Here is a 24,554-nt window from a genome sequence, read left to right as displayed (position 1 = left end):
TATGGCTGAGACCCAAAGAGGTCAAAGTGCATCCCTAAAGCCATTTTTGCTTCTTGCTGAAGCCCTGTGTTTTATGTTGGTTTCTACTTTCATGTAGAAACTGCCTCCCAATTCTAACCCTGTCCTGTCTCTGAAACTTCACTGTGTGAGAATGCTAGATGGTATAATAATATCTCTGCAACGGCCCCATTTCCCCACTGTTGCAAGCTCTTAAAATAAACTTGTTTGCTCTCTCTGTTTGTAAGCTGCTTCTTCCCTCTGGCTTCAGCAGCAAATTGAACTAATTAAAGGAACATTCCAGACTTTAAGACTCTCTTAATTGAATCAATATTCATCCTCCCCATACAGAACCCATATATCCCCTTAATAATTACATTTCTCTTGGCAATCATATATTGCAGACACTAAGGAAATCACTGCAGGTGTGGATGAAGAAGGCAATATTTTTCTTGCCTTTGACTGCAAAGAAATTTCAGATGCTTCTCATTTTGCTTGGAGTAAATTCTATGAAGAGATAGAAGACCATGATAAATATAAAGTTGAAACAGTTGGAGAACAGTAAGTTCTACAGTTGTTTTAAAGAAGTCTTTGAAAATCAGGACACTTTTAGCAAACAAGTAGTGACCCATCTTTTTTGTACTTTATTTTTTAGTTCTAAACTTTATTTTATGAAACCTGACAAGGATGATTTGGGAACCTATGCTGTTGCTGTTAGCGATACTGATGGTATTTCATCCAGTTTTATTATGGATGAAGAAGGTAAGAAAATAATCTCTTATTCTTTATAGGGCATGGCAGAGTTATATAAAGCTAAACAGGGAACTTTATTAACCCCCAAATCAAATGTATGCATCTCACCCTTCATAGTTTCTATGCCAAAGAGGACATGAAACTTTTATAGCCATTAAAATTTTTTAAGGAAAGACATTTTTTTGAATTTTCAGATTCTAGAATTTGGCTTTTTAAAAAACAACAACAAGAAACGTTTGATAAAATTAAATACTGCTTAAACAATAGAAAAGTCAATAGAGATATATCATTTTCCAGCTCTGCTACTACTTTGATTGTTAATTATTTGACTTGATGGTCACTTGGTACACTAAGGTCTCCAAGCGACTTACAACATATTAAAAAACATAAATATAAATACATTATATCATAAAAACGGGGGGTGGGGGTGGGGAGGGACTAACCCTATAACAACCACAATAAGCTTGGCAGCACATTAGGAACAAAACAGCAGCATCTCACATCTCAGTCTTTCAAAAGCCTAGGGGAAAATGATAACCTGACGCCAAAAAGATGTCAGAAAAGGTAGACCTTGCTTGGGGAGAACACTCCACAGATAGGGTGCCACAACTGAAAAGACCCTTGTCACAACCCTCTGAGCTTCCCTCAGAGAGGGGAGCTTGAAAAGGGCCTCAGAAGATGATCTAAGAGTCCAGTTAGGTTTATCTGTGGAGAGGCATTCCAGAAGATATTGGGGTCCTGAGCCATAAAGAGCTTTATAGATCAAAGCTAGGACTTTGAATTGGGCTCAGAAGCACACAGGCAGCCAGTGTAGTTGTAACCAGATTGGCATTGTATGATCTGTCCACCTTTTACCTCTCAATAGTTTTTTTTTTTATAAGATATTTATTAAAGTTTTCAAAAAAATACATTGTGAGACAAAAAGAAAAGAAAAAACAAAAATACAAAAGTACAAAAATACAGAAATAAAAGCAATTTAAAAACACATAGAGTTTCCACTTACTTATTTTCATTTGAGTTATTTTCCAGACCTCCTCATACCTCCCTTTCTTATATTCCAATTCAATTTGTTTGTTTAGCAAATCCTCACCACTAATTCTTTTAATTATTTCAAAACCTTATTTTCCATGTCTCTTATACATTACAGCTGGAAACCGCTTACTTTCTATCCAATATCATTCTAACATTCCTTAATTTTACAATATTTCTGCAAATAGTCTTTAAACTTCTTCCAGTCTTCTTCCGCCGCCTCTTTTCCCTGGTCTCGGATTCTGCCGGTCATTCAATAGTTGGGTAGCTGTATTATGCACTAACTGAAGCTTCCAAACTGTTTTTGAAGCAATACTTTAACTTGGAGGTTTTCAGAGCATAGATTACTATCTATGTTATCCCTGTCCAAATAGTTGGGTCACCAGCCTAAGCTTCTGGAAGACACTCTGCACCGTCAACAGCACCAGTAACTCATGAGCCACAATACTACAACTATTGACTATTATTAATGTTAGCATCAAATCCAAATCAAAAGTTCAGCCAAGTTCAGTTTATAGCCAACAAACAAAACAAAACAAAACAAACAAGCAAACAGATTTTAACAGACAAGCAAAGATGATGAAAACATCATAATAAAACACATGTAATGAAAGACTTGTAACACATAAAACATATCTACACATGTGGCATATGTCTCAGGTTGCAAGGCAAGACGTATAGTAATAATAATAATAATTTATATAGGCTTATTTCTGGATACAATTCTAAGGTGCCCAGTCCTTATTGATCATATTACATTTATCCCACAAGCTCTAGGATTCATGTTTCCCCACAAACTAGGAAACCGTTGAAATGAATGGGCCTTAGATGCATGTAATACATTTTAGAAATGAGATAGAACTATCTGTTGGGTTTCCTTGATGTTTCACTTGCTAATTTTGCCTTTTCTTTGTTACTTGCAAATTTGCACATTGTGCAATTAGTTCCATTTTCTGAGCTCTCATTAGCAATTCTAATGTGTTAAGTAGGGCTAATCTCTGTATCCAGCTATGTAGAACCTAGCCTTTTGCACAATTTCTATGAGGATTTATTGACATTTGCTGTGTATCTTTGTAAACATTTCCTGTCCACCAGCTTCCATTCTCTTTTGCAAATGCTGAAATGAGACCCTTTCAAAAGGAGACACCAGGGAACAGGGTCAGCTCAGCAGAGAAATGAGAGACGTAGATGTTGGATTAGGGCTGGCCCAAGACAATTTTCATCCAAAGGTGGAACCGCAAATGCCCTTTCTTCATTGTACCCAAAGTGCATCTTAACAAAGGGCAGTTGTGTTATTTTGGCACATCTCATAAGCACCCTTCCCTGGCAGTAAATACAACACTAGTAATTTAAATAACCACCAATCTCTTGCCCTTTCATGACACTCCAAATCGGCTGCCTAAGGTGGCAGTCTCACTCAGCCCCTGAGTCTGCTAGTTTTGGACATTTTACCTTTTGCTTTTAGTATATTTCATTCTGAACTTAGAAATGTAGAAAGCCATCTTAAACCATGTCAGACCTTTGGTCTATCTAGATCAGTATTCTTGACACTGACAGGCAGCAGAGCTCCAGGGCTGGATAGCTCAGTTGGTAGAGCATGAGACTCTCATCTTAAGGTTGTGGGTTCGAGCCCCACATTGGGCAAAATATTGCAGAGGGTTGGACTAGATGACCCTCGTGGTCCCTTCCAACTCTACAATTCTGCAATAATTCTATAATTTTGGAAAGGGGTCTCCCCATGTCTGTCTTGGAGATGACAGGGATTGAACCTGGGACATTCTTCATGAGGTATATAGCCCTTTTCAAACTCTCTGTTTCTTCCCATACTCTTTCATTTGCAAAAGTTGACTTTTTATAGGTATCTTCTTCACCGAAATGAAAAAAAAAGATTATTAGTGCTTTATGGAGTCATATACTGTTCTTAACATTTATTTTGACTGTCAGAATAAATTAAAACATGAAAATTGTCCTTCATTTCAGAGCTTGAACGTCTGATGACACTAAGCCATGAAATCAGAAATCCAAGTAAGTAGGACTTCTGAATCTAATATTCAGTCCCAGAAGGAATATATTTACACTCCGTTGATTGGAGTAAAGTAATGAAAAGTGGTTGTTTTTTTTAAATAGAGCAGCTTGCTTATCCTTCTATTAATTAAATGCAAATATTAGTTTCTGTTTAAGAGAGATCTTCTTCACCACTGCAAATGTATTTGGATGAATGGATTCAGCTTGGATATGTCTAATATTTGCTGGATTATGTATTTAAAAGCCCTAAATAGTGCAATAAATATGCACTTCAGCTTGTGCTCTGACTCATGCAAAACCAGCTTTAATACACATCTGTGCAAATACCATGGAGGGGTTCCATTTAGCTTTCATAACATTTCACTTGTTTGTTGCTGAAGACTCTCAAAAGCTTTAAACTGCTGGGACTTATCTTTGGCTAAGTTATTCCAAAGCAGAAAAGAAAGGAAACCGGAAAAAAATCCTTCACGTGTTTGCTTTTGTGCTCTGCTCTTTTCCCTCCAGCAATCCCTCTGAAGTCTGAATTAACCTATGAGGTTTTGGACAGAGGCCAAGTTCGTTTCTGGCTTCAGGCTGAGAGCATTTCAGCTGATGCCAGCTATAGATTTGTAATCAATGACAGTGAAGTTGTCAACAGTGATGTAAGTACATGCCTGGGAAGATGTAGTGCCAGATTCTTTGTAGGACGATTACTTAGACCTGAAGGGACTTTTTCTTTCTTTTTAAATGGCATCTCTCCATATGTACAGCTGCGAGATACATATAACCTTATAAACCACTTCACCAGGCAAGTGAGGTGTTAACAAGTGAGAGAGTCCAATGTGATAAATAAAGAAGATTGATTCAAGGGTAGGGAACTGAATTTGGTGATGAACCCAATTCATATATCCCCTACCCCCTATTGGCCAAGTCTGAGATGTGAATGAAGTCATCTACCTCTCAATCACATGATGTCATGATGATAGCATGATATCAGGTGACCCATTTTTGCCCATGTGGAGATTCAGCTGGTCAGTGGAATCTTCTTCTACTCTTTGGCGATCACTTGTAGCTGAGTAAGATTGTCTTCCATAAAAATGGGTTTAACAGTGAGTCCGTAAGTGACTATGGAGGCCAATTCTGGATCCCCATGTCCTTCCACAGTGGGGGACATAGGTTTCTGGGCGGGAGTTGATCACGGTGAGGGTTTGCCAAGTTTGCCTTCCTCTTAGCACATTTCTCCATTTTGTCCTGAGTTCAAGCGTCTTCAAAGCCCATGACACCTTTGGTAAAGGCTGTTCTCCAACTGGAGCGCTCGCAGGCCAGTGTTTCCCAGTTGTCGGTGTTTATACTACATTTTTAAAGATTTGCCTTTAGAGAGCCTTTTAACCTCTTTTGTTGACCACCAGCATTTTGCTTTCCATTGTAAAGTTCAGAATAGAGCAGTTGTTTTGGAAGACGATAATCAGGCATCCGAACAACATGACCAGTCCAACAAAGTTGATGCTGAAGAATCATTGTGTTGACACTGGTGATCTTTGCTTCTTCCAGTACACTGGCATTAGTTTGCCTGTCTTCCCAAACGATGTGTGTGGTGCCTGCAAACCCCCTTTGGCCAAACTACACCTTTACCTGCCTCACACCTGACATAATAAGACATCAGGTGGGTGTAGTTTGGCCAAAACAGCCTCATGGGCCAAACTGGGTAGCCTGACAGGCCTAATTAGGTCTTCAGGTCAGATGTTTCTTCTTGCAGGTTAAATTTATGGTTATAAAGGATCAATGGGATGATCAACCAGCATCTGTAAGGCAGCATTGAACCTCGGGCAAAATGTTCTCTCGCAGGCTCTTTCTTACTGCTGTGGTCTTGCATGGTAGTGCTTGGCAGCAGCAGTGCTCTGATGCCGCAGAGCTACATTATATATTGGGAACATTGTAGAAAAATGGCACCCAACCTCCTGGCTCTCTTTGGGCTGTTGGGAAAAATGGTTTAAACATGGGAAGTGCAGCTGGCATCAACCTGCTAGGTTGTGGGAGTGCCTCAACTTTTTTCCTTCATGCCACCCAGTCTCTACTTACTGTTCACACATGACATACCCTTCATGATAGTCAGCCTGCAGACTTGCTGGAAAGAGAGGGACAAACAGCCCTAAAAGCTGCCAAGCACAGATTTTAGTACCTTCCCTTATTATACTCCCCACTGGAAACCACTTAAACAACTGCACAGAGCAACCGTGTCAAATTGCCATCAACTTTAGCCACCAACTTAATTCAGAGAACTCATTCTTGAGTCTGAAGGACCATTTGCCCTCTGCAGCTCTTCACCACTCATAGGACAATATGGGAAGTAGGCTCCACCTACTTCTGGCATTATATAATTAGTGACTCATCAGCTAGCCACATTTTTAGGAAATCTTCCTTGTCGATTCTAGGACAAGCACCCTTTTTATTCCCCCCAGGCTCCATTGCCCTCTGTTTAGAGTATAATGCAGATTTAACATCCCCTGAACAAAGTGCACACCATTTCTGTGGTGTACAGTGTCCAATACACCTTTGAAACTGAACAGATTAGTAGTTGTAGTCACGGTAGTAGGAGCATATTAAAACACACAGAAACACACACAGAAACACACCTCCCCTCTATTCATCTGCGCTGGGGCGGTTTTATGGTGCAACTAACATAAAAAGCATTCCAAGGCTTTCTGTAATAGACAGCAATTCTGTGAACTCTTTCCATTTTTTGTAAACTCTTTAGGAGGTTTAACTAGTTTATATATAAGGTAACCATTAGGTCCAGCCGTGACCGACTCTGGGGTTGCGGCGCTCACCTTGCTTTACTGGCCGAGGGAGCTGGAGTACAGCTTCCGGGTCATGTGGCCAGCATGACTAAGCTGCTTCTGGCGAACCAGAGCAGTGCACGGAAACACCATTTACCTTCCCGCCTGAGCGGTACCTATTTATCTACTTGCACTTTGACGTGCTTTCGAACTGCTAGGTTGGCAGGAGCAGGGACTGAGCAACGGGAGCTCACCCTGTCACGAGGATTCGAACTGCCGACCTTCTGATCGGCAGGTCCTAGGCTCTGTGGTTTAAGCCACAGCGCCACCCACGTCCCTTTTAGTGTATATATAGACAGTTCTAAATGGGAAATGTTCTTTATTTAGAATATTATATTTTGCCTACTTTTTGCTTCCTTATTTAGCAGTAATTTTCAGGGACTATTACTTCTCCCCCTCCTCCTCTTCCTCCCATGCCATTTCCCCCTCTTCTGCTTTTGGCTATTTCCAGACCTGCGTCATCTCTCCCTCCTTCCCTGCTTTTGTATTTTTAGCAATGCTACGAAAGCACTGGCATCAGAGCTACTTTTTTCTCTTTTTTTGGAACAGTAGTATTATTTCACCTCTTTAATTAGCAAGCCACAGGTGACGTTTGCATTTGGAGATTGATGATATTTTTGTGGAAATTCACATAAAAGCCTCGTATTTATGACTGCCATAAAACCATTGAACTTCATCTCACTGTATAATGGCAATAGCTAGAAACCTAATTATATTCTAAAACCTGCCCAGAGACAGCCACTGCAGCTGCTGATCATGTTCAATAGACCATCATACTAGCAGGAATATAGTTTTGTTCTTGACGCTGGCCGAAAATAGATAATTTCCGATGAGGCTCTAATTGGAACAACTTCCTCTGGCCTTTCTTTCGAAGGATTTCATTTTTTGAAATGAAGGAACATAAAAAGAGGGCTAAATTCATTAGCTCTTCTAGGCGGCAGTTTTAATCCCACACCCTGTAGTTTTTAAAAGGGGAATAATAGATATATTCCAATGAAGTATAAAGAAAAAAGATTGAAGTTTTCTGTTTTGAATATCGATCTATTGTAAATTTTTTGTTTTCGCCCCTTTGGTTGAGGGAGCAGAATGTGGCAGAATCAGCAGGCGCACTGCCTTCAAAAGGTACATTAATATTAAAAGATGTGCATCTGTGCTCTTGAATGCTTTGTATTAATCCCTATGGAGCTTGTATAGAAGATGTTCAATATGGATTGTGGAAAGCCACAAAAAGTGGCACCCCCCACAAATTGATGAAAAGACTAGCATTTCATATTGCCTAGTCCTTCAGAGAGAGAGAAAAAGTGATAAAATCCTATGTAAGCCTACATTCCTATAACTGTAGAACTAAGAACAAGCTATAACTGGGAATAAGGGTGGAAAACCCCCGCTATAAATAAGTCATAAATTAAATCATTATAATAAAAAAAGAAAAAACTATGTAAAATTGCATAGAAAAGTTTTGTGCTCTACATCGCCATCTGGAGTTGCATGTTTATAATGCATCCAAAATACTGGTGTGTTTTTTTACTAATGTAGCTGAGTCCTAAATCATAATTGGGAATAAGCCCATGAAATGCAATGAAATTAACTTCTAAGGCAACATACAGTTGTACTGTAAAGTCATATATATATATTATTTCTTAAAACTATTACATAAACATAAACACACAACCTCAAATAACCAACCCATAAACAGAACTTTGAACACTTTAAAGCACCATACAAATGACAACGAGGATGTTGATGATCGGCCACCATTTGGAATTAAAAGAGCCAGTTTTCTGAAGCAACAAAAGCTTTCAAGATACAATACTGGAGACACCTAGTTGTGGAAAAATACAGCAGAGAGATGAGTCTTTTCCCCTTGATATTCTTATGCCTTCTAGAGCAATGATTTTCTTTGATTTTGTACTGCCTTTTAATCTTCCCGTTGTCCTTATGTGGGAATAAAACCCTTCGGCCAATAATATTCAGATATTTAAGGTGCAATGCAAATGCCCTCTCCTGCCACCAGGGCTTTGCAGAATGTCAAGACCACAACTGTGTCTGCAGTCCTGCTGTTCACAGAGGCTGTAGTGGATGGTGGGCAGGGGACAGTCGGCTCCTGTACAGGGCCAACACTGCTATACAATGGCAGTGAGACCAACTGGGGATCTAGCAAATCCCAGGCTGGCTCCACCCTGACCCTTCCCGGCCCCTGGAACACCTTTCAACTTCCCAAACGTTTGGCACCAGGCCCATTTTGCAGGGAGAACCAGGCAGAGCAGCCCTGTTGCTTCACCCACCTCCCCCCTTCCAGCCCAGCCTCATAATCCCCATAGATAATCTCTTTGACCTACCTTGTTTTCAGACGCATAAGATCAAATGTGACCATTCGACTGGTATCATTGAGATGCTTATGGACCGCTTCACTATTGAAAATGAAGGAACCTACACGGTGCAGATTCACGATGGGAAAGCCAAGAACCAATCTTCATTAGTTCTTATTGGCGATGGTAGGTTCCCCGACCGATTTGCCTTCGCTTACAGCGGCCTTCCCAAACCTGGTGCTCACCAGACATTTTGGGCTACAATTCCCATCACCCCCAATCACTGCCCATGCTGGCTGAGGCTGATGGGAGCTGGTGTCCAACAATATCTGAGTGGTTAGAGTTTCTCCATCTGTGATCTAATCCAACCGCTCACCAGATTGGGGAAGGCTGAGTTACAATGTAATTTAAGCATTTCTGAATATCTGAGCAAGTAAGCAACTCACTCTGTTTTCTCTCATCTATTATTATTATTATTATTATTATTATTATTATTATTATTATTTAGCATTCAAGGATGTATTGGCTGAAGCCGAGTTCCAGAGAAGGGAGTTCCTGAGGAAACAAGGTAAGGTGGAAACAATTAGGCAAGCTTTGTTTTTCTTGTGTGACGGAAGGTAACAGTCCCTGAGAACAATGTTCTCACTTAATTCTCGCTGACATCACTGGATGCCAAAAATGCTAATATAGTACTTTATGCAGCTGTAATTTTGTTTCCATGCAGACTGTTATCACGCACAACGTCACCATGCCCTGCTTCCAAGATAGTTGGAATGTACTCCCCCCCCCCCCGTAAAAACCTAAAGATTAGCTTGCAATATATAATCAAGGTGCAATAGGTTTGGGATTTTCTTTCCAAAGCAATTTTCTACTGTTCTCTTTAGGGTAATAGTGTCAAGGAACCAGGGTGTTTGGGGTGCTGCTAAGGCAATTTTCTTCAGCCCAAAGGAGATCCAACAGGAGAGGTTTCTCCATTGCTTCTGCATGGTAGATGAGAAAGGGAAGAAGATGACTGTGACAGTGAATGGGAGGGAGCAGAGCTGATCCAGGCATTAGACAGGGTGAGGCCACTGCCTCAAGTGGCAGAAGTCACCCACATGGCACCCCCACAGAAACCTTGCTGCCCCATTGCCTCTGCCAGCAACAGAGAAGTGCCGCCACCACTGATGACAGCTTGGGACAAGATCATGTCAGTTTTGGGTGAGATCTCACCTGAAATTGGCACTGATGATGATGATGCTTTTCTGCCAGTGGTAGAAGTGACAGGGCATGCGGCAGGGGTGGAGTGGGCAGCGGCAGCAGCAGCAGGTGGCAGGGCAGAGCAGCACTTCCCATTTCTCTTCACAGGGCAAAACACAGCATGTTGCCCCTGGAAGGGAGGAACAATGCCAGGATGAAGTTCAGAGGAGGCTTGGGTCCAGTTCTGTGTGTGTGTGTGTGTGTGTGTGTGTGTGTGTGTGTGTGTATAACACATTTCCAAAAATGACAAAATGGAAAAAATACAGTGTTACCTTGGGTTACATACGCTTCAGGTTACAGACTCCGCTAAGCCAGAAATAGTACTTCGGGTTAAGAACTTTGCTTCAGAATGAGAACAGAAATTGTGTGGTGGCGGTGCGGCAGCAGTGGGAGGCCCCATTAGCTAAAGTGGTACCTCAGGTTAAGAATTGTTTCAGGTTAAGAATGGACCCCCAGAACAAATTAAATTCTTAACCTGAGGTACCACTGTACAGAAAAAAAAATCATAACCAGATTGAACTATAATGTTTTTTGTTTGATTTCCTTCCACTCCCCCTCTTAGTTCCATTATAATATACTTATTCATGCCTGTCCATAAAGCATATGCTTTTCATTTGTTGAACTCCTGCTTCAGCCCTCTTTACCTCACTTGTCCGCAGTGGCATAGCGTGGGGAGTGCAGGGGGGGCCGGCCGCACCGGGCGCAACATCTGGGGGTTAGGGTTAGGGGGTGCAAATCCACAGGTTAGGGGGCGCAAATCCATGGGTTAGGGGGCGCAAATTACTTGCCTTGCCCCGGGTGCTGACAACCCACGCTACGTCACTGCTTGTCCGGAGTAGCTACTATCACACACAGACGTACATTACTTGTTTTCGTAAACCTTGATTGCTCAGCATTTAATGATTTTCTGCTGAATGTGCCGGGTGAGTCTGTTGAAAAGCATTGCTTTTGAGGGAATTAGATATGAGCGCTCCAATAATGAGGTTTGCTGACGTTGCCTATTGGTGCTGCAACGATCAAGTGGCAAACACTCAAAACGTGGACACCATACTAACTACTTATGCAAACCATAAATTGATATTACAGAGCCTTGTTCCTGCTTTGAATGCACTATATGTTGGTAAACACATTTGCCAACTTGTATATGAGCAGCACAGAGCCATTGCAAATCCCACAATCGTGCTCATAAGTGCAGCAGGGGCACTTAGCTGTACTCACAGATCCTCCCTGGACTTGAGCATCTCTCTCACCTTACATGACTATCTATGTATTGGTGCACTGACCAAAAGAGTAAAGGTCTTCTAGAGACAACTGCTTGTCATGTGATTTAGTTCCTGTTCTGTTTTTCTCTCCAAGTTTGTTCCTTCTCTAAAACAATAGAAGCAACAGTATATGATATGTTTATCTTTTTCTTTTTTTCAAGGTCCTCATTTTCTGGAGTTTTTATATTGGGAAATTTCAGAAGAATGCGAAGTGCTGCTGCTCTGTAAGGTGAACCATTATATTTTGTTACCTTTTAATAAAATGGCACCCTTCCTCGTGGGGCATAACTGCAAGCAGTTGCAGTACAAACATTTAGGGCATGTAACTAGAGTACCATGTGCACATGAAGAGATAGAAGGCTCTGACCACGAAGCCAATGAGTGCTAATATAGCCACTGGTGGCGACAGTGCCTCAGTGTCTTGGGGTTGCAAGGATGCAGAATCGGGATGTGTTCAAGGTGGTACAGTTCACCCAAAGGCCAAGCAGAATGAGGAAGATATTTGTTTCCATTCTCTTACTACCTACAGTCAGCGCAAGTCTCTCATAGATCAATCTAAACCGAGGCCAACAAATTCAAGCAACAATTTTGAATCATGGGGATTTTCTGGAGTCAGTGTGCTGGGGTGGGGTGGGGGAAGGAGGGTGTACCCAAAATGCAGTGAAGCTGAGTTCCTCATTGACACCCAAGCCATTCACCACTGGCTTTTGATCATTTGTGGCACAAAGCTTAGGTACATTCTCTATGCCTTGTGTAGAACAATGAGTGACATATAATGCCCGTGGCTCAACTTTTTCCAGTACCCCATTCCCCAGCTATTGTTTTTGCTCCCTACTCCTGAGTTAAACTCAGAAACACGGTGTCTCACCAAGTGGTGAGGTGTGGAAGGGGCATCGTGCTTACTTAGGTTCAGTTTCTTTGGAAAGGAAATCACCGAAGGCTTTTGGTGTTTTGTAGTATTTGTGTTTAGTTACAAGTCTTCAGGTTGCACATAGTTCGAGGCACAGTAGAGGCACACTCAAAACAGCCAACCGCACTCAGATTTCTAGAGAAAGAGTCAGCACTCTCAAATGTTGCTAGTTTACAGAGCCGAAACTCAGCTTTCAGTTTTTCTCTTTGGATGCTGTTTCTTCTCTGGTTCAAACTGCAATCTATTGTTTATTATTACACACAGACACCTAGGTTACACCATCTTTTGCTGCATGGTGAGAGGCCTGCTTTTGTCCTGTTTAGAAGAAGCCTAACAATTAGTTCCCAAGGAAACACATCATTGACAGTTCCCTTAACGAAAAAACGCATCTGCCATGGGACTAGCAAATAACTTTTGCACTCATTCCAGCCCCATTAACCCTCTCCTATCCAACCCAAACCTAGAATGGTGGTATAACTCCGAAATAGGATCCATTCATTCATCAGAACGGCCATTCAGTGACTGACAGGAGAGGGGTTCTGTACCAAACCATATTAAGGAACCAACATCTTTATAAATCTTGCAGTGCCTGAGATACAAAAAACCTGAGTGCTACTGTGATTTCTGACTTCTCTTCTTTCACTAGTACAACTCCATGCCCTGCTACAAATTGCTTTGGGATATTCGCTCAATTTCAAAAGTAGTTTATATTTCACTGTTTGCTTTTTTGGGGCTCCACGTGGAGAGTAGTTTGCCTCTGTGTGCATTTCTTCCAGAGACTCCACAGGCACATTGCTAAAATCATTATGGGCCAGGAAACCTAATTTTGCCATATCTGCTTTTAGTTTTGGTATTGCTGTGATCCTTGTTAGACGAATGTGACAAAAACTACAGCTACAGAAGCAACAGTGGCTCCATGATGGACAGACCTGTTCAGCAGCACAGAACAGTGTCTCTGAAAAGTAATCATCTTCTGTTCTTTTTTTTTTTTTTTTGAAAAAACCTCTTTCTAAAATTGCTTCTTTCAAGTTACCGTTTAAACTCGCTCATCCAGCAATATTTCATGTCAGCCAATACACAGCTATATTCCAAGCATAAAACAACACACTGTTTCTCTCTCTTGCCATTCTGCTGAGCTGAATTTCCACCAGCACTTCAAAAGGGCTGCCTTCAGGAAGCTTCCTTGTGCTCCTGCCTCCCGCAGGGCACTCCATGCTGTAGAAGAAGACCTTCAACCCAGCTCCAGCGCAGTCATTGGTCACCAAGAGCGAAACGTTTGGCAGAATTGCAACATTGGTTTCTTTATGAGTCCAGATGAACCAATTCGGGTAGCAGCTCCCACAGGCACTTTGGCAACAGATCCAAGAAAGTGCTGCATACCTATTTCTGATGGATCCTGGTTTCCTTCAGAAAACACAGAAAGTTGCAGCCCAGAAGATATCTGAAAAAAGCAGAAGACCTGAAGCTCAGCAATAAGCACATACTTTGTACATGCAAAAAGTCCCAGGATCAATTCCTGGCAGTTCCAGGCAGGTAGGGTTGGGGAAAACTCTTGTCTGAAACTCTGGAGAACCAGTGTGCAGTCAGATAGACCATTGGCTCAGTGCAAGTAGCACCCTGTGATCTCTGGCCTACCATGTGGGTAGCTGTTTTCCCCAACTGCTATCATGTGAAAAGGCATTCAATCCCATTGGTTTCAAAATACATTGTTTCCAAATACTAGTCTCAAGTCCAAATCACAGTCCAAATCATAGTCTTAAGTCACTCCAAATGCTTTGCTACTTTTTCTGATTGGTTCCAGTAGAAACTATGTGCCACGTTATGAGATGCGTCTATAATTACTGGAATGTTTATGCGGATCTTCTCTTGAGGCTGCTAGCAATATTTTAAAGCAATATGAAGATCAAAATCCAGTGAATAACGAGAACAGAATGGAAGTTAAGTACGCACCCCTGATTAATCAAATTGCATTCCAAAACGGATGAAGCCTTTCTCCATTTTGCACCTGAAAATGTGGGCAGGGCCTTCAAAGAAGGTCTTAATGCTAGGGTAGACTAATATGAGGGCAGGTGGACCTTCAAAAGTGTTGTGACTGGTGAGCCAAAGAAACCATCAAGGCACAGCTTGTTAGCAGCATATTATACTTCATTGATTTTGTTGTCCTTGTTCAGGTGGCAAATACCAAGAAAGAGACCTTTTTCAAGTGGTACAAAGATGGTGCTGGATTTGATGTTGAAGAGGTGCCTGACCTGCAGAAAGAGGTTGTCTGTTTGACTATTCCAAAGGTATGGTGCAATGATTTCTGGGTGATGCATTTAATAGATTCCTCCTTCCTAAGTTCAAGATTATTGAGGTTTGTACTTGCTGGCTGCTCCAACAATGGGAACTCCCATTCTTGTGTGTGCTTTTTATTTGTGTTTCCTGCTAGCGAGGGAAATTTAGCTTTGTGCAGGTTATTATTACTCAAATACTCTCTTTCACTGAAATCAATGGACTTGAAGAATGTTTTGTTTGACTACATCATGCCCCATATTTAATCAGAAGTAATGCTGCAATTCCATGTATCTAGGAGTAAAGCCCACTGGACACAGAGGGACTTACTTCAGAGTAACATGCAAAGGATTTTGCTGCACATCTCGTTGATTTCCATGAGATTTACTCCCAAGTAGCTGTGCCTGTGGTGCGGTCTCTGTTGCATATTTTCAAGGTAGTCACCACTGCCTAAATGTATTTGGTTTTGACTGTATGTCACATAGATATAAACCAAAAGTAAGAAGGCAATCTTTAATCACCTATATGGTAGTATGTTAAACCAACTTGCTTCATCTCTTTCTGTCAAAATGAATACTTCCTTTAACCTTACATTGGTTTGTACTGGACTGAAAATGATGTTAAGCTTGGTAGGCAGCTTAATTAATTAAGCAGTACATGCAAAAGTATTAATGCGATAATTATCTCATTAACGATGCTCTTACTGCATCTGCCTCTCATGTCATTTCTGTTCAGACAAAGTTCAAAGTAGATTTCCTTTCTGATATAGAAAATGCAGCAAGTATTTAAGTGACTTTCATTAATATAAGTCACACAATCCCTGTGTCGTATTTTATTTCTAGCTGTCTAAAAAGGACCAGGGTGAATATAAAGCAACACTGTCAGATGACCGAGGTCAAGATATGTCTGCTATTGATGTATCAGGACAAGGTAAAGCTCTATTTTCCCCTGCATTGGTCATGCATGGTTATTTGTTATTCCAAACCACAGCGAATAAAGGAAATAACTACATCACCTCTGGGATGGAAGCTCCTCTGGCATGGAAGTTGTGAGAAGTTCTGAAACATTTATAACTGCATATTTTCTGCTCCTTCTAAGGTCATGCAGGTCATCCACCTCATCCCATACAACTCAAGCCTCACAAACCTCTGATTGCTGCTGTATGATTCTTGGAGTAACCCATTCCCTCAGATTTATTTATTTTTTGCTGCCAAATACATGCACATATTGTCCTTTAATTAATGTCAGTTCCTCCCTTAGGAAAACACACAAAAAATAGCCACATGAGGTGGCTGTTTGAGCTGTTTACAGAAGCCTATTTTAGGTGCCCTCGAACATCTGGCAACAACTGCATGAGGGTGGAGTTTGGGGCTGTGCATGTTTGACCTGCACTCCATTGCTGACCCCTCCTGAAGGCTCTTTCTGGACAGCCTGCCAAATTACACAGAGGTTGTCCCCATCAGCTGCGAAACTGGTTGCAAGACTCCAGCTCATGAGGACAACTGGCAGGTTGGCCCACTGAACTGGTCTAATTTGGACTTAGCCAAAGCTATGTGTGCAGCGATATGGAGACCAAGATTGTTAAGTGCAAGAACATAAAGTCAAAATAACCAAGCACAAGCCCTTCTGAAATAATTATCACACTATCATTGTTTATCTGTGTAAAGCTTTCTCATGTGAATACTACATATCTGTATTTCCCATGCTAACAATCCGTTGTTTCCCCCTTCCTCTCCTCAGTATATGAAGATATGATCCTGGGATTGAGTCGAATCAGTGGTGAGTAAATGTTATTTCCACTTCATTTCAAAAATATATTAAAATTTTCAGAAACTGAGATAACCTGTTGTCGCTGAAAACAGGAAATCTCAAAAGAGCCTTATCCCCTTCTATGGTGTAGTTAACATTCTGAATAGGTTTTTGACTTTAATAGACATTATTAAACAGGAAGGCTTTTTTTTTACCACATGCTTGTTTTTGTGTTGTTTATTGAAGAGGCTTTGGGCAATGCAGTTTGTTAGCTTTGTGATAAGAAGTTACTCTTCTATAAGTGTGTTTATGGTCACAGTATGATCCAACTCAGAAGAAATTTTAAAAAAATTCATCAATAAAATCTAAATAACATTGAATTCTGTAATATATTGAATATATTAATATAAATATTGCACTTTGGGCTGAAATATTACAGCATACAGAAAATTATGGTTTACAGAGTAAGCATCAGAAACTTAGTGAATGTTGATATTTATTGGTAAATTCTAAGAATGATGAAAATGTTTGAGTTCAGAGACTTGGTTTTGACACTTCACCATGCTTAATCATGTTAATTTTGGAAATGTGGGGAATATTTGGTCATTTACTGAGGGCACTGACCTGACTGAGATTTTTTGGTAGGTCAGAATTTCTGGCATTTCCTTCTGGCCTTTTAAGACTTTTCAGTAAATGTCAACAATCTCCAGATTCCTGGCGTTTCATACAACATACATAGATGACATAATAGTAATAGCAATTTTAATTTATTGTGAGTATGGTTTTTTAATGTCCAATTAAATATGTGAGAATTTAAAAAAACCAACCAATTCTCTTCTTCAGCATCATTATATTAACCTTGCTTCATGGCAGCCCTTTAAGAGGGGTGGTCCTGGAGATTTGTTGATTCACTATATATTTACTGAAAGTCTGTAGGTAGCATGAATTATCTTAAGAATGTCTGGTTGTTGGAGTTTTTTCTTAGATCATGATTTGAGATTCTAAAACCCAACCACTGGATCTGAATAATGTTTTATCCCTGTAGGTAAATCTGCTTCTGAACTGAAGATCCACTGTACTCCAGAAGGCATAAGACTACAGTGTTTCTTGAAGTACTACACAGAGGAAATGAAAGCAAGTTGGCTTCACAAGTAAGTAACAGCCAAGCCCTGAATACAGATGTACCTTGGAAGTGGAACAGAATCCATTCTGGAAGTCCGTTCGACTTCCGAAAAGTTCAGAAACCAAGGGGCGGCTTCCAATTGGTTCTGAATTGCACAGGTGTGCCAGAAACAATAGTGGAAGCTGCGCCAGACATTCGGCTTCCAAAAAAAATTCAAAAACTGGAATACTCACTTCCGATTTCCAATCGTTCGGGAGCGATTTACTCCCAAGGCATTTGGGAGCTGAGGTATGACTGTGCTGGGTGATTTTTACCTGGTATTCAGTGACTAAACAAATTAACATATTGATATTGATATTGATATTGATATGGGGGGGGGGTGGAAAGATGCGAATCTTCGATGTTCCTTCTTTTTTTAAAAAAAAAGAAAAATGAAAAATTCAGGCGACAACCTTTTCATAAGAAATGAGACAATTTCTGGTTTCCATGCTGTCATCAGCACAGCTGGCAGCATTGCATACAAATCCCCAGCCCGCCCTGAATCATCCCAACACTTTGCATCGCAGGGAGCATAAAACAAATCGTAAAGCCAGCATGCAATCATCCACTCATTGCACTGCAGGGAATCTGAATTCCCATCTAGAGACTTGCTTGGTCGAGTGAGCTGAATCTAGGATAGCAAAGCAGAAGCTAAGTAATGATATTTCAATCTTTTCGTATTAGGCCTTTCTCATCATTAGGCCAAATCATTTCTGTTTGGACTTGGGCTTTTTTAGCTGATCGATGAGAATCTAAGTTGGAGGTATCAATATTTTAGCCACTGAGGTTTAGTCATTTTCTGGATGGAAATAGCTGGATTAAAAAATAATAATCTGAGCACTGGATGCATCATTTCAAAGCCAAGATTAGATTTCCACTGCTCCTGTGAGCCAATGATTGTTTCCAAACCAATATGTCTGTGCTCACCCTGAATTGTTAGTTTCTATTCCTTTGGTTGGTATCACCAACAGCTCTAAAGAACCAAAAGGCTGCAGCACATATAAGACATTTGTTTAGTATCCGACCTTATCAATTTTTTTTAAAAAAACTGCTTATGACTAAAAAGAAAAAAAAAGCTGTAAAAATTGCTTATAAGATAAACTAGTGAGATAAAACCAAACAACAAGGGGGCTAAATAAGATAGCATAGCAACAACAAAAGCAGCCTGATTGCGTTTTCAAATCTGAAGTGATAAGACAACATGTGTTGAAATATAATGCCTGAGCAAATAAATCAACACTTACCTGGTTGTATAGATGGGGTTTGGGGGAACTCTACAAATAAGGTGCCACCTTACATAATTGAATTTGAACCTGCACTATGAGAGCAGAGCCCTGCAGTTGCTACCTGCCTAACCTCAACAGGTGAGGAAATTTGGGAAATGGACACTGAGGTCCAGCGCCGAGGGCCTTCTGGCGGTTCCCTCACTGCGAGAAGCCAAGTTACAGGGAACTAGGCAGAGGGCCTTCTCAGTAGTGGCACCCGCCCTCTGGAATGCCCTCCCACCAGATGTCAAAGAGAAAAATAACTACTAAACTTTTAGAAGACATCTGAAGGCAGCCCTGTTTAGGGAAGCTTTTAATGTTTAATAGGTTATTGTATTTTAGTGTTTTGTTGGAAGCTGCCCAGAGTGGCTGGAGAAACCCAGCCAGATGGGCGGGGTATAAATAAATAATAATAATAATAATAATTATTATTATTATTATTATTATTACTAAACACTCTTAAGCTTGTAGGGGAGCAAATGTCTTCCCACCTTCCTAATGATGGAGCAAAATATCCAGAACTTGATATTCCTATTTACAGGCTAAAATCACGATCCCAGGAAACCTAATCATGTGTAGTAGAGGTTGTACACAAACGGCCAAGTGTTTTCCTTTACATTTTCCCTATCCCTCACTCAGTAGTGTCATCCATTGCTTGGTCCTGGAATGTCAAGCATATAAAATACAGACTGCACATTTAAAAATCAAAATGCAGCAGCGACCCAGGCAAGTAACGAAATCTTACCAGTGGCACAGCCTTGAACATCTCAGGTTGAAGTTTAGAATTTTATTCAGGTTCTACATGTCTAGCAACATCAGTTGTGCTTTTTTCCATGCTGCCCTGTGTGCCCCAAAGCCCATCTTTCAAACATGAACATAGGACTGACATACACTGAGTCATGACCCTCTAAGTTGTTCATGTCTTTGCACTAATGGCCGGTGGCTCTCCAGGATTTAAAAAGTGGCGTCTTTCTCAGCCTGACCTGAGATTGATTGAACCTGGTACCTTTTGCCCACAAAGCCAAAAGTGAGCTGCACCAATGAGCTGTTCACAAACCTTTGGCTGATCTAATCTGCTTTTGCTTGTCTTTCTCCTTGTCTTTCCCCTTCCCCTTGCTGGCATTCCTCCCTGCCCTGTCTCTTTGCATATGTCTCTTATTTCACTCTGAAAATGCAATGCACATCTTGAAAGCACTATAAATGATAAATAGCAGAAGTAATAGAACCCTCTCTGGGTGACAGATGTTCTTCCTAAAAAAAAAAAAAAATTCCTTCAAGCTTCATGTAGATTATTAAATTGAAATATGAATAGACTAAAAATAAGTATAAAATAAATTCAAAATGAAATAGGAAGGAGTCATAGGCTTTGAAGAAAACAAACCAAACAAAGGTAGAGGCTAGATCATCCAAAAATGAATCTCCCAGATGTGATGAAATTAACCCCAGAATTGTCCTCTGGCTTGTAGACCCAGAGCATGATTTTATGTCAAAGAAACTGATAGTGCTTAGGTTAGCCTGTAAATTCCGTCTTGCATTTCTTGAAGCTGGCGCTGATTATGAATCCATTGAATGAGAAAACAAGTTTCTCTCCCACTAACCCTTGGTCAACAGGCTTACAAGTATGCTTACTTTTATAACCTTCAGTCTGATGGCTAAACCAAGGCATACCCAATCCATGGCCAGCAAAAAATTGTATTGCTTCTCCCCTTTTGAACATTTGTTAATGATCCCTCCGTACACCATGTTTCAGCCTGCTTCTGAAAATTCTCCTGGCCTCAAAAGGTTTTGTCACAGAGCAAGAGAAACTGTTGCTCAAGAAACAGAAGCCTAAAGTCCACGTGTGTGTGTATTTTGAAGACTCCCTGTGTTCATTTCCCCAGGGAATCTAAGATTTCTTCTAGTGAAAAGATGAGGATTGGAGGCAGTGATGAAGTTGCCTGGATGCAGATATGTGAGCCCACAGAAAAGGATAAAGGGAAGTACACCTTTGAGCTGTCTGATGGCAAGGAGTCCTATAAGCGGAGTATTGATTTATCTGGACAAGGTAGGCATCTTTAAGCATGAAACTGGATTCATCGCACTGTAATTTGGGGCCATTTTGCAGTTGGGGAATTAATGTTCATTGTTTATTATTAGGTATTTATTTTGTGCTAACAGTTTTCAAGGCACACTACCAACTTCGTTCATGCTATGCCTCTTCTCATCAGGGCTGCCTTTGATCTCTCTTCTTAGATTTCATTTGATGTTTCTCTACCACTTTTATAAGTTGAGAACAGAAAAGAAACACAAGTAGGCATCAAAGCATTTGTGCCGATTCAAAAGGCAAACTTTATAATACTCAAAAATGTTTCTTTGCAGCGTTTGACGATGCTTATGCAGAATTCCAGAGACTCAAGTAAGCTTTATACCGTTTTCCTTTAAACTCATTACAATTACTTTGTCTTGGCTACCAGTGTCATTCTAACATAATAGGGTATAAGATGTTTCTTACACCCTATTTCTATGGAGAGCCCATGTGACATAATGATTAGAGTGTTGGACTCAATTATCAAGGAGACCAGGGCTCAAAACTCCACTCAGTCATGAAGCTCACTGGGTGACTTTGGACCAGTCACCATTTCTCAGCTTAACCTACTTAGAATCATAGAATTGTCGTCCAACCCCCTACAATGCAGATATTTCAGCTACAGCATCCACAGCAGATATCCATCCAAACTCTGCTTACAAATCTCCAAGGAAGGAGAGTCCACCACCTCCTGAGAGAGTCCATACAAATTCACAGGGTTTTGTGGGGATAAAAGGGAGGCCAGGGAAAGCCATGTACAGCACCTTGATCTCTTCCAAAAGTGGGAGAGTAATGTTTGTGTATATATACATATACATGATTGTGATATTAATTATTCTGTTTTCTGTTTTCTTTCCCCACTTTAGGGCAGCTGCTTTTGCTGAGAAGAGTAAGTATATTCTGTACAGAGGAAGCATGTTATTTATTATCATCATAAAAGAGCAGGATCTAGCAGCCTAGTGAATGCTGGGTAGACCTTGTTCCTTTTATTTACCTTTACAAAGCTCAACAAAAGTGAAGGAATAAGGCAGGCTTCCTCAACCTCGGCCCTCCAGATGTTTTTAGCCTACAACTTCCATGATTCCTAGCTAGCAGGACCAGTGGTCAGGGATGATGGGAATTGTAGTCTCAAAATATCTGGAGGGCCGAGGTTGAGGAAGCCTGGAATAAGGTATACATAATGGTCCTTTCCATCAGTTCATTTTAAGAGGAAGGTGCACTTTCAAACCAAATAGATAGTTGCCGTTTTAGAGAAGATGTGGAAAACTTGTAACCCACCAACCTTAGCACAGTCCACAATACATGCCCAATGACCACCCCCCCCGAGACTTGATAAACCATCTGCTTTTGCTATCTGTTGGGGGAGGGGAGGGTTGTCAAGCAGGTCTGTCTTAGCTGGAGAGCCTGTGTTTGTCTATTCTTGGAAAGCGAGTTGGCAGGTGGGAATAGAAAAGTGGGAGAGAATGGGTGTCCAGTCTAAACCTCTCAACTTAAGAAACTATTGTTAGTTAGGTTTCAGAGCTGACAGTGAGAACAGACTATGGGTGAGTATATGCAATGCAGACTGGAAACCAAGGATGACAGATTTCATGTTGATGATGGCAAGAAATCTGAGTGATAGATAGTATACATAAGGGCTGCCCGTTATTCACCAGCATGGATAATCAGTCAGGTACTCTGACCCTAAGCATGTTTATTTATTACTTGCCTGTAATATACTTCCACTTTTAGCCTAAAATCATAGCTTCCAGGGAGGTGTCTTATTTCATCATATTTCACTATGATTTCTGTACCATTATGATGACAGACGCTAGTCATTTCCCATTTCCCAGGACAATCATTTTACCTGAAATGGTCAGCTAATGTTTTTCTCGGTTGTATATGCAGAGCCTGCCAAATCCGTAGATGCAAACGAGGCAATCTCCTGGGGTGATAACATTTCGGGGTGTCTGCTTCAGTTATTTAAATGCCCTGCAGAAAGAGCAACTGCCTGCCTTTTTAGATTCATCCACCTTTTCAGCCCCTGCTTACAGGTGAAATGGGGACTTTAATTTATGTCAGTGACAATGCCCCTGAATGCGGAGTCCAGCTAAACTGTGCAGTTACAATAACAGGATAGGTAAAAATTAAAATGAAGTGTAAAACTGAAACTGAAAATAGGAAAATAATATCCTAGTCAATTCTTAATAATTTTATGTATTATTATTATTATGCTGCTCAGTATAAGATAAAACAGGGTTGTGTGGGCATGCTTTTAAATTCATCTTGACCTACCAAAAAAAGAAAAAAGGAAATTCTTTAGGCCAGCTCTGTATATATTAGCAGAGACCCACCTGGTGCTGTTGAGCCAGAAGAAACTGGATGTTTCCATTTTCAAAGTGTCCAGATGCATTGAAATTTGAACTGAGCATTACTTGGAGAAAACTGGAGATACTGATTATGGGAGCATAGGAAGCTGTCTTATGCAGAGTCAGTCCAATGAACCGTCTCTCTCAGTATTGTTGACACTGAAATGCAGCAGGAGCTGTCCAGCACTTCAGGAAGGAGTCTCACCCAGCCCTACCTAGATATGCTGGGAATCATGCACTACTTAATGTTTCAACAAAAATTAATTCAAGTTGCTGTAAGCTGTCCAGAGACATTTGTTACTGGGTAATGTATTAATGTTAGTTTAAAAGTAAGTGCATGACGCTATCACAATAAACCCCTTTGCATTGCAGTGGGCTAAGAGCTTAGCTGTTCCTTATCTCCATTTTTTAAATAGTCTCCCAGTCTTTGTTTTTTAAGAGTTTGGAGCGCCTAAGAGTTTCTACATTGGAAACCTCTGAGGGAGCAAGAAATAAATTGAGGGTGAAGACAACACAGAATGGGCTGTACCCTTTAACAATCTTCAGTATCCACTTGCCGGCTAACGTTGCCTGCAGACATTTGATATTTGCATATTCCTTAAAAATCAGGAAGTAGCTGCTGGTACTGTTTTAGCATTTGTCTCACCTTAATCATCCTATAGGCGCCTACTCTCCAATTGGCAAAATGCATGGATAATTATATAATTTGATTGCTTTTTTCTTCATAGATCGTGGTAAAGTGCTTGGTGGTTTGCCCGATGTGGTGACAATAATGGAAGGCAAGGTAAGGGTAAGCCGTGTGGCTTGGCTGTCATGGTGTGGATACAAAAAAAGACTAAGAAAGCCTCGTCAGAGAATACCATTATATTTGTATTTTAAATGCACCTATAAATATGCAGCCCCCTCACTTGATCCCACACAATATTCTGCAAGCGTGCTCTGCTGGAGGCGTTAGAGTGTCGCCCATATTGGCACTGAAGCAGAGCTGCCAGCTCCGTGTTTAAAGAGGAAAATTGATGCAGCCCTGCACCACCTTCAAAGGGGTTGGGTGTGTTTCTAGCAAGGCAAGCAACATTTCAGGATTGCCATGCTTTTTAGGATTGTGCTTCGAGGACCTCAGGTAACCCCCTAGAAATAAATTCACACAGACTCATTTTTTTTTGTTTAAGATTAATGGGCAAAATTTAGGCCACAGCTTTATTGATTCCACAATGTGAGCGGTATTGGCTTAGTCACTGACAAACTAAAACTGACTCCTGCCCACCCCGCAGGAGGTCTGGAAGGGTAAACCAAACGAGGGAGCTACATCGATGCAAATTGGCTGTAGCTCACCCTGGGGTTCCTGTGGTCCTGG

At 40.9% G+C, this 24,554-nt stretch overlaps 1 protein-coding gene across 1 annotated transcript in view; it reads left to right on the top strand.

Moving 5' to 3' along the window:
• The window catches only part of MYOM2 (myomesin 2), an 80,714-nt gene that overhangs the window by 53,897 nt on the left and 2,263 nt on the right, over positions 1-24,554 (top strand). The window contains exons 22-36 of the mRNA XM_081856780.1: positions 402-558; positions 653-759; positions 3,760-3,804; positions 4,309-4,445; positions 8,971-9,115; positions 9,438-9,497; positions 11,592-11,659; positions 14,512-14,625; positions 15,454-15,541; positions 16,352-16,390; positions 17,406-17,511; positions 20,668-20,831; positions 21,146-21,182; positions 21,719-21,741; positions 23,929-23,984. Of these exons, the coding sequence (XP_081712906.1) occupies positions 402-558; positions 653-759; positions 3,760-3,804; positions 4,309-4,445; positions 8,971-9,115; positions 9,438-9,497; positions 11,592-11,659; positions 14,512-14,625; positions 15,454-15,541; positions 16,352-16,390; positions 17,406-17,511; positions 20,668-20,831; positions 21,146-21,182; positions 21,719-21,741; positions 23,929-23,984 (1,346 nt within the window). The remainder of the gene's footprint in view (positions 1-401; positions 559-652; positions 760-3,759; positions 3,805-4,308; positions 4,446-8,970; positions 9,116-9,437; positions 9,498-11,591; positions 11,660-14,511; positions 14,626-15,453; positions 15,542-16,351; positions 16,391-17,405; positions 17,512-20,667; positions 20,832-21,145; positions 21,183-21,718; positions 21,742-23,928; positions 23,985-24,554) is intronic.

The sequence above is a fragment of the Podarcis erhardii genome, assembly GCF_964252035.2.
Source record: "Podarcis erhardii genome assembly, chromosome: 3".
Taxonomy (NCBI): Eukaryota; Metazoa; Chordata; class Lepidosauria; order Squamata; family Lacertidae; genus Podarcis; species Podarcis erhardii.
This window is presented reverse-complemented; position numbering and strand designations above follow the sequence as displayed.